Source organism: Nannospalax galili, unplaced genomic scaffold (genome assembly GCF_000622305.1).
Source record: "Nannospalax galili isolate Female #2095 unplaced genomic scaffold, S.galili_v1.0 scaffold737, whole genome shotgun sequence".
Classification (NCBI taxonomy): domain Eukaryota; kingdom Metazoa; phylum Chordata; class Mammalia; order Rodentia; family Spalacidae; genus Nannospalax; species Nannospalax galili.
The window spans coordinates 1,365,258-1,376,280 of record NW_008341172.1 but is presented as its reverse complement, the minus strand read 5'-3'; the positions used below and the strand labels follow the sequence as shown (position 1 = coordinate 1,376,280).

The 11,023-nt window shown below is 36.8% G+C and overlaps 1 protein-coding gene across 1 annotated transcript in view; it reads right to left on the bottom strand.

The window, feature by feature from the left end:
- Gmds (GDP-mannose 4,6-dehydratase) overlaps positions 1–11,023 on the bottom strand; it is a 710,626-nt gene that overhangs the window by 128,802 nt on the left and 570,801 nt on the right. Inside the window, exon 8 of the mRNA XM_008836670.2 lies at positions 9,110–9,228. Within this exon, the coding sequence (XP_008834892.1) occupies positions 9,110–9,228 (119 nt within the window). The remainder of the gene's footprint in view (positions 1–9,109; positions 9,229–11,023) is intronic.

Sequence of the window (11,023 nt, the reverse complement as noted above, 5' to 3'; positions counted from 1 at the left end):
AAAAAATGTATTGTATTTGAGGAGGAAGCATAAAAATTTACATCATGTTAACTAGTAGAGGTGTTAAACATTACCGTTGAAATCTACCCGAAGACTTTATAGACAAACACAGGTGCCAAGGATCCGAGTGCAACCGATTATGACTAGTAATAATCAGATACATACGGATTAGAGAAGCATACGCCAACATCTGTGTTATTAGCAAAAACAATGAGTCTTTCTGTAAGAATCAGTGTATTTCAAAATCAAATGGAGATCTTGTTAAAGGTTAAAAACTCATTCAATTTTATGTCTTACAGGGCGTATACTAAGTTTAATACTGTATAACTGTATTAATTCAACAGTGAACCTAAAAATTTCATAGCCACTTTTGAAGGAGCTGTTTCTTTGCTCTGGAAACTTTTTTTGAGCATATTAAAGCTGTAATGATACGCTTCTTCTAAAAAAAATAATATTAAAAAAAGATGTAGGAAACAGCATATTTTAAAGTAAAATAGAGACCTTCTTTAAAGGTAAAAACTCATTCAATTTTATATCTTACAGGGTTTATACGGAGTTCAATATTGTATAACTGTATTAATTCAACTGTGAACCTAAACATTTACAGCCACTTTTGAAAGAGATGTGTCCTTGCTCTGGAGTGTGTTACTGAATATGTTAAAGTTGTAATGAAATGCTTCTTCTAATCATGTGTTTATTAAATTTTAAAAAAATTAAAAAAATAATTCTTCAAGGCATAAAAATTTGCTTTTTTTTTTTGTCTTTTTTGAAACAGGGTCTCCCTGTAGCCCCAGATGTCCTGGAGCTCACTATGTAGACCAGGCTGGCCTTGAACACACAGAGATCCGCCTGCCTCTGCCTCCCATGTGCTGGGATTAAAGGTGTGTACCACCACGCTTGGCAAAAAATTTGCTCCTTAATAATTAGTAGATATGAAAAACATTACAATTGAAATATCCCTGATGACTTTATATCCATGCTCAGATGCCAAGGAGCTCAGAAAGTAACCGACTGCAATTAGTAATAATTAGATATATAAAGATTAGAAATGCAAGTGCAAACATCTTAGTGTCAATTGCATTAAAAATAAATTTTTTGTATGAAACTTTTTAAATAATGAAATGGAGATCTTTTTTAAAGGTTAAAACCTCATTTAATTTAATGTCTTATAGGGTTTATACTGAGTACAATATTGTATAACTGTATTAATTCAACTGTAAACCAAAAATATACAGCCAATTTTTAAAGAGATGCATCTTAGCTCTGGAAAAAAAAGCAAAACAGTAAAATGAAATAATAAAAATTGAGCTTAGAAGATTCTGACTTAAACAGCTAAATAGTTCCTCCACTACGGTCTTCTGAATATGTTCATGTGGTTCCCTGAGGGTTTTGCCATACAGTATGTTCTAAATAAACCAGACATGGAATGTTGTTTAGAACAGAATCCCAGTTTGGGAAGGACAATGTGAGGTCTAAAGATAAGCTCTGAGACAGTAGGTCTGATCAGAAAGGTGACTGTCCTAAGGTGTTAAGCTCCTTGGCAGGAGACCAAGGGTGCTCTTATTTTTCAGAAGAATATTTTAGTGGGGGACACATTTGTAAGACCACCCCAATTTAAAAAAATTATGTTTAAGATGCCTTCTTACTACAAAAGCATACAAGTTTATTGCAGAATTACAGAAACAGAGGAAAGTATAGAACAGAAAACCAATGCTACCATGGTGCCATCATATAGAAACAGTCATTAGATTCTGATATATTTCCTGTAATATTTTTGGAGGCCCATTTTAAGGAAATTTAGGTCACATCTAAACTTGCATTCCGGTTTAAGTTTTTCATTGATTGTCATCATAACCATGTTTTTATAGTATTTCCATTTCTCCTGGAACTATTTTCAACAGTTACATAAGAAATTAACTTACACATTTTCCTGATGATGTCTTATAAGTTCCTTATTCTCCATTTATAAAAAACAATTATATTGAGGTATACTTTATAAGTAATGAAGTATGTGGCAACTGTGTAGTTTGATGAGTTTTGAAAAATGCACCGACTTCTGTCACCACCATAATCGAGATGGAATTAGTCAGTCCTACACCCAGGAGAGCCCAGTCACTCCCTCCACATTTCAACACTTGTTTCCCAGACTATTATCTGGTGTGTACCACGGTCATTTACCTAGTCATGTTTGGGTAGATACTAACAAGGCACTACTAATTCGTCTTTCTTAGGATATCATTTAAAACATACAGTATCACTTAAAGAATATTATTTAAATCATATAGTTTGTGATCTTTCGTGTCTGTCTTCATTCATTAAACATAATTAGGATTTTAGTGATCATTCATGCTCTTACATGTATCAACAATTTACAGTTTTCATTACTGAGTAGTATTCCATTGTATGGATAAACCACTCTTGATTATGTATTGAGTGATCAGATGTTGGGGGAGTTGGTGTGTTATTAGAAATAAAGCCACTGTGCATCTGATCATAAGCTGCTATGTATATATTATCATTTTCTATAGAAATCCAGAATTTCTGATGGTATAATAAATATTAGTTAGATTTTGGAAGAAAGCCAAACTATTTCCCTAAGTGAGGCTGTATAATATCATTACTTTTATTAGTCCCACACCTTCATCAATACTCAGTGCTGTCAGTTTTTGGATTTTGACCATTTCAAAAGGAGAGTTGTGGTATTACACCCTTGGTTAGGACTACTACTCATCTACACCCTCACTCCATTTTTAAAAAAATGGTTCTTGCTTTTCCTGGCCTAACAAATCTTCATCTTACCCCCAAATTGACTTATACATTCAATAAAAACATGTACACAGTATAAAATCCATAAAAGTGATAAATTCAATTACAAAAAGGATAAAATATTTGCTATTTGAAAAGGTACCATTACAAAACCAGAGAAGTAAGGCTCAGACTAGAAGATAAAAATTCATTAATTTAGGCTGGAGTGATGGCACACTGGTTAAGATCACATACTGCCCTTGCAGAAGACCTGAGTTCCATGCCCAGCAACCACATCTGGCAGCTCCAAGGAATCTGATACCTTCTTCTGGCTTCCTCCATGGGTATCTACACTCAAATGCATATACCCCTCTTCCACATACACATAATTTAAAAATCAAAAAAATCTTTAAAAAATATTCATTAACTCAAACAACAAGACCACCTAAGAAATCTTTTCCTACCCCAAGTTTACAAAGCTTTACTGCTATGTTTTCATCATATGCAAGTACCTGTAATCCCAGCACTGGGGGGGGGGGAGGCAGAGACAGGTGATCCCAGGAGTTCACTGGCCAGCCAATCTAGTCAAAACAGTGAGCTTCAGAGTCAGTGAGAGGCCCTGACTCAAAGAGAATAAGGTAGAGGGTGACAAAGGAAGATACCCTGTGTCCTCCTCTGACCTCAGAATGCACACATACCTCCACACAGGTGTACACACATGCATACACCAAACACACCACACACACATAATTTAAGGAGATTAATGTTATGGCACAGAATGGCATCTATCTTGGTGTTTCAGACACACCTGAATGTCAGCTTAGTTGCTTTGGCTAATGGATGACATGTCTTATATTGTTAATTGAGCTAGGCTTATTATGGTGTTCACTTTTTCTGCACCCTGATTATTTGACTACTAGATCAGTTATAAAGAGAAAAAGGTACCCAAATATACAATCTATTTATTTATCTGTATGTAGTCTGTATTTTGAACTAACTCAAAATGGGTGTACACACATTTGAAAACTGTGGTATCTTCATGGTGAATTGCTGAAATGACACTCTTCTTGGGAAGTTTTAAAGTCTAATTTGCCTCATGTCATTAGCTGCTTCAGCTTTCTTATGATGGATGTGAGCAGACTGCAGCTGTTGATCTTTTTATTTTAAACTTATTTCTTTTCAATTTATTTTGATTATTTTAAAAACATTTTGCTTATTATTTTTATTTTATGTGTGTGAGTATATTGCTTGCATGTATATAAATGTACCTATGTCGTGTAATGCCTGTGGAGGTCAGAAAGGATCTTGGATCCCTAGAACTAGAGTTGTTAGCCACCATGGGTGCTTTTAACCACTGAGCTATCGCCCCAATCCAATTTATTTTTATTTTTAATTATATATATATGTATATACATATAAGAGGGAGTTATGTGCACATGAGTGTAGATGCCAACAGAGGCCAGAGGTGTCAGACCCCCCAGGAACTGCAGTTATAGGTGACTGTGAGCCACCTGACATGGCTGCTGGGAAGTGAACTCAGATCCTCTGGAAGAGTAGTACCTGCTCTTAACTGCTGAGCCATCTCTCTAGTCCTAAACTTTTTTTTAATGCTGCATAAGTTCCCACACTGCTTTTTTTTTTTTTTAAGTATGGCAGCATCTCTCTTTTAGGTCTCTTAAGTCAAGTATGACAGTATCTCTGTTTTAGGCCATTTACAGCTGACATAAGTAGAGTTACCATGTGTTTTCCCTTTGTCAGTTATTTTTTTTTCCATGCCCCTTTTCCTGCTCATGTATTGAATGTTTGGTTCCCATTGCAGCGATGTTCACAGGTGATTATAACACGAGGGCTTTGATGTCATCAATGGCTTATCCTTGGGTGCATTCATACTTAATGAAATACAAGGAAGTAGTGAAAGCTGTGGGCGATGGGCCTTGCTGGGACAACAGGTATGCCCATCAATGTATATCTAGTCCCTGGCTGCTCCCTTGACCCCTCTGCTTTCTAGCAGCTCTCCTCTACTGCACATTCTCAGCCATGTGGTTCTGCCTCAGTTTAGGCCTATAGCTACTGGGCTAAGTGACCGCTGACTAAAACCTTTAAAACCATGAGCCATTTAAAAAATATGTTCTCCTGGCTAGAATTCTAGGTTCTGGGTTTCTGTTAGAAGTTTAAAGATACTGGTCTATCATCAGTATGGTCTTGCATATTTCCTGACTAAAAGATTGTTTTATTTTTTCCCCCTATTTGTTTTCAGACTATCTTTGCATTCTTGGATAAACACATCCTCATTATGAAATCCTTAAAACAATTTTTTTTTTATTATTTCTCCAAAGAGAGGCAATTTTAAACACATTTTTCCTGAAATAACTTGAAGCAGGTGACATAAATATACATAACTAAATGAAGTTTAAAGGGGGAAAAATAGGAATAAGAAATTGAAGACCAAAGGATTTGCCAACATAGAGTCAACTTTGGTGGAATAATGAAGGTTTCCATTAGTGCTGTTCTTTTTTATTTTTATTTTTTAAAATCCTATTGAGTTTATTGGGTTTGTTAACAGAGCATAGGGTGGAGGTTTACTTACAGAAGAGTGGGTGCCCCCCCGACCCCATTTACAGCTGCAGTGGAAAGCCCACACTCAAATATAGATCCTCTGACTTCTCAATAGCCACATAAAATGGCAAGAGAGGTGTCTCATGGCATCTTGGCTTATATATCCTTAGCCCCTCCCCCACATGCAGCTAAGGTCGACTGATTGGGTATAAGGGGTAACTGACTCCCCCATCAACTCCTTGATGAAAGTGTGGGAAGGAGGTGTCACTATAGCTTGCTGGCATAGTGGTCAGAGGAAGATCATCCCATACCTATCACCTCCTCCAAGGCTCAGGGACTTTTGCCAAAGAGGTTGGTGGAAAGACTGTAAGAGCTGGAGGAGGGGGTGGAGTGTTACCTGGAAGTGTTCTTAATTTCTTTTTAAGGGCTGGAGATGGTGCTGTCATAAGTAAAGTGCTTGCCTAGCATGCACTGAGGCCCTTGGTTTGATTCTCAGCATAGAATAAAATCAAGTATGGTGGCACACCCCTGGAATCCCAACACTCTGGAGGTGGAGACAGTAGGATCAGAAGTTCAAGAGCATTCCCAGCTATGTAAAGAGCTTGAGGCTACTCTGCTTCCACGGGACCCTGTCTCAAAAGAAAACAAAAAAGTTGTTTTTTTTTTTTTAGCATTTATTTTCAGTACTTTGATTTCAAAGCATACTGGCCCGACTTTCTTTGTATTTATTCTGTTTGGAGTTTTCTTGTGAATCCTAGGATCTATAGTTTTATTGTTTTCATCAGATTTGGGAGGAAATTGGTTCTTATTTCTTTTCTGTGTCCTGCCTCCAGGTGATTTCCAGGATACTGTCACATTTCTTGATAAATGCCCCACACCTCCCTGAAACTCTTTTTCTCACTAGTACTCCCTTTGAATCATTTCTATCACCATGCCTACATGCCACCTGTGTTCTTTTGCAATATTCATAGTTATAATAGTTACTTTCACATCCCTGTATATTTATATCCTCTTCGTTAGTCTTCAGTCTGTTCTTACTGCTTGACTTTTATTCTGGTTTTCCTGATTTCCAACATGCCTACTACTAATGTCTGATTGAAAGCTAAAGATAATGAATTCTAAGTAGTGGAATGTCAAGCTTTTATCATTTTTCCTTTGAAGATTATTGGGCTTTGCAATGGCAGGAAGCTAAGTTATTTGAGTCCAATTAGATCCTTTAAAGATGTCTATTTAAATTTTGTTACTCTGACTCTAGAGAAGCCTTTCCTATTGGAGTTATTCTATTATTGAGGTGGAGCCTTCTGGAATCTGTGTTATGCTTGGAGTGATCCTCAGGATGCTCCATCACAGCTGGCTGGATCCAGTCTTGGGTGAGCCTGAAAAATGGTTCAGCTCCAAGTTCCTAGGGAGTTCTTTGTCTTACTTGTAGAGCTATCATATACCTACACCTCAGTATTATTAAGCAAAGACTCAAAAGAACTTCTATGCAGAACTCTTTTCTTCATAGAGTCCATCTTCCTAGATCTGCATCACAAGTCTAGGTCCCTCTGACTCTCAGAACAGTTCTAAGCTTGGGGGTTACACTTCCATGCTCATGGCTCACTGTACCCCAGGGGTGAGAGTGATTCAGAATTCAACTCTTTTGTCTTCTATCAGGGACAACAGTCCAGCACTGCCTTTGTGCTATGTCTAAAAAAATTGTTTCATTGTGCTTTATCTAGCTTCCCAGTTGTTTTTAAGTTAAAAGGTTAAATCTAGTTTCTTTTATTCTATCATGACCAGAAAAGATAGTTCTTCCTTATGTTTTAAAAATGAATCCTGGGCAATAGTTTGGCTGCACCTCAAAAACTGAAATTCTATTAAATATGACCTACCTAAATGCAGATCATAAAGACTTGAAAGTAGGGACTCACATAGGTGTTTGTGAATTCATATTCACATCGGCATTATTTGCAACAGTTGAAATGGTAAAAAGAATTCAGTGTCCAGCAACAGATTGAATGAAGTAACAAAATGTGGTATATACTCACAATGGAATATTATTCAATCTTTTTGTTTGTTTTTAAAAACAGGGTCATGATAAATAGGTAGCTCAAACTAGCTTTGAATTCCTGATGCTCTTGCTTCAGCCCCCTGAGGGCTGGACTTACAGGCATCTATATAGCTATAGTCAGTCTTTTTAAAAGAGAAAGAAAAAGAAATGAAATGCTACCACATGAATGAAGTTTGAAAGCATGATAAGTAAAGTAGGCTGTGAAAGACTGTACCTCTAGGAGGTACCTAGAACAAGAAATTCATAGAGTCAAATAGAAATTACCAGGTAGTAGGGGGAAGAGGAAGGCTAAGAGAAGTTGTTACCTTTGTGGTTTAGTGTGATGAAAAGTTAGGAAAATGGAAAGTGGTGATGGTTACATGACAATGTGACTTTAATAAATTTTATCAAACTGTATATAATGATTAAACTGGAAAGATGAATCTTCCCTCACAGTCTTTCAAATATCCAATAAAAATTCACATAATGCAATAAGTACATGTACTGCATGGTTATGCATTAGATCATCTTGGTATAAAGGAAAGCACTGGTCCAACTGCTAAAACTCAGATGGGATCTGAGTATTAGGTGGTGGTAATTTATCACTCTGTTTCCTAAGTTTGATGGCTGTATTGCATTTATGTAATGAGAATGTCATTGTCTGTAGGAAATATACACAAGTTCAGGATGACAGGGAGTTAAGTCACAACCATTCTCAATGGCTCAGGGAAAAGAAAATTATACTTTTTTGCAAATTTTTGGTGATTTTAGATTTTTAAAATATATAATAAGAGTTCTGAAAAATATTGAATAATGTCTTCATTAAGAGTACAATTAGTTGTAGTAAATTAATTGTAAAACACAGCATTTATCTCATGATAAATTTTAAACTGAAAAAGTATATTAAGATAAAAAATAATAAAAAAAATAAATCTTGAGTGGCTGGAGCGATGGCTCAGCAGTTAAGAGCACTGACTGCTCTTGCAAAGGACCTGGGTTTGAGTCCCAACACCCACATGGTGGCTGCAAACCATCCTTAACTACAGTTCCAGGGGAATGTGAAGCCCTGCAGCATTGCACGACATGGGTCACTTACACGCAGGCATACATTCATACATATAAAATAAAAATAACAAAATATTTAAGAAAAAAAGATTATTCTAAAAAAATAAATCTTGAAAAGATTAGGTTTAGATGCTGACAAAAATTTTGCAATGTAACTGGGTGTAACTCAATAGAAACCTCCTGTATTGTTTTTTTTTTCAAGTTAAAAAAAAATTGAGAATTTCAATTTGATCAAATCCATGCCCACTCCCTCCCCTCCAACTCCTCTCATATCTCCCCATCACTTTTTCCTGAACAACTTCGTGTATAACTAACTAACTAACTAACTAACTAACTAACTAATTAACTAACTCCCTCCCTCCCTCCCTCCCTCCCTCCCTCCCAAACAGGGCTTCTTTCTACTCTAACATTCCCCCCTCTGAAATGGTAACCCTAAAATCTTTTAGGGATTAGATAAGAGCTCCCAAATACTTTTGCCATTTTTGGCCTTTGGAACAGTGTATGTTGTCAAGAGGCCCAAGGACATGTTCATTTTTAGTCAAGAAACTGGCTACTTTTCTTTGAGGTCTTTTTACCCTAACTGCCTAGCCAATTGTTTTATAAGAGTAAAAACTGGAGAGGGGAAGCAGAATCAAAGTGGAAGAGCATAGGCATACATACACTTACTATCACCCATCTGGTGTGCAAGCAGCAGTCAACTCTCGTACTTACACAATGGTTTTTCCGATGTGCATGAAGGATTTTTCAACAAATTCTCGGACACTATGGACCTCCCCAGTAGCTATGACAAAGTCCTCTGGCTCATCATTCTGCAACATTAGCCACATAGCCTAGAAAGAAAGAAGTAAAGCCATGTGAGAGTTGTACTTAGTGGCCACTGTGGGAATACAATGCTGTTCAAGTTCATGGTTGGATATGGACGAGTATAGCTAGAAAAAGAGCGGGAATTTAATGTAACATTCTAACTACTAAAGATGGTTCTCAAGACTTTATGTACATCAGAAACATCTGGGGAACATCTTGGTATGGACGCTTGGCTCAGTCAAGGAAGTACAGACTCTGTAGGAAGCTTTGCCTTCAACAGCCCAGGAGATTCCTACACAGCAGGTCTCTCTAGACCACAACTTGAGAGGAAAATGTTGAACAATGTTCAGTGAACAACCTTTGTATTTATGGAATATTTATGGAAACATTTATGGAAAGAATAGTTCCAGAAGCATTGTTTAATTGTCCTAGACATCAGTATGATAAGGCAAGAAAAAAATCATTTGAACAGATTAAAACCTGAATAATTAAAGTCCCTCCAAAGTAGAATCTCATTTCTTAATGAAGCTGAAGGCCCAGCAGTATAAAACAAGAATAAAGCAACACAAACAAAAAACGTTAGTGCAGAAATAATCACAATAGAAAGTAATAGAATTTTAAAAAGAGTTGTTTAAAAAGCAATACAATTTCACAAGACAACATTTCTGGATCCAGAACGGGTGCTTAAATTCCACGCTGTGATAGAAATGGATATGTCATTGAGGAGACTGGTGAGCAAAAACACACCAGCGCTTTGAGCCTCAGATTTGTAACCACCACAATCTGCCTCTCCTTGGTTAGAAAAGCATTTATCATAAATTTTTTAAAATTTAAAATTTACCATAAAGCATATAGGGCAGATAACTTCCATAGCTTAGAACTGAACATTTACTACACAGTTTATTTTATACAGACAGGGATGCAGCTTTATTTTTAAAGTGTACCTAGATTCTGAGAGAACACGTTTCTTTAAGAAAGATCTTAGCATGCCTCAGGACGTAGCTCAGTGATAGAGCTCATGCTTTGTGTTCAGTCCCCAGCAGTCCCACCCCCTCCCAAATCTTAAGCAAAGACAATTTTGTCCCCCTACTACTCTTACCCACTTCTTAGACTACAGATAGGCAAAAAGGAACCCATACTTCATTCTGACAGTCCCCAGTGATCTGCTCAGTGAACTTTTGGTGTGGCACTTAGAGAAAATCACTCTGGTGAGTCTCTCTAGCTATAACCAGAGAAGCTGAAAAAAGGTTTTACAGAAATCACTGAGCCAGTAAGGTTTCTCTTAGAAAATGCCAGCAAGAAAACTTCATTCCTCTTTATTTATTTGTATTTATGCAAGAATATAAACTCTTTAACAAAATAAAATGCATCTACTTACCTTTCCTTTGAAATTATTTCTTATGGGTACTTTAATATTTTTGGTCCATTACTATTTCAAATCACAATTCTGTTTTATAGAGAATGCAAGTTCATGCAATTTTCTATGCTTTGTGGCATGGTGGGTGGGTCAATGGTAATCACCTCAGCCTTAAGTCAGTGACTAAAAAGTAACTGCAGAGGAAATTGTCATGGTGGGGGAAAACACACACACACACACACACACACACACACACACACACATTTAACTTTTGGAGGCATGGCCTGGCTAAGTAGCTCAAGTTAGCCTCAAACTTACGATCCTCCTACCACAGCCTCCTAAGTGCTGTGATGTATCAGCTGAAGGAACACTTTTGTTCATAATAATGAATATCTGTGGCTTCACTTTACACTAAAAGGTGGTGGTGGATGAAGTTAGTTGCAATACTTTTTTTGTTTTGTTTT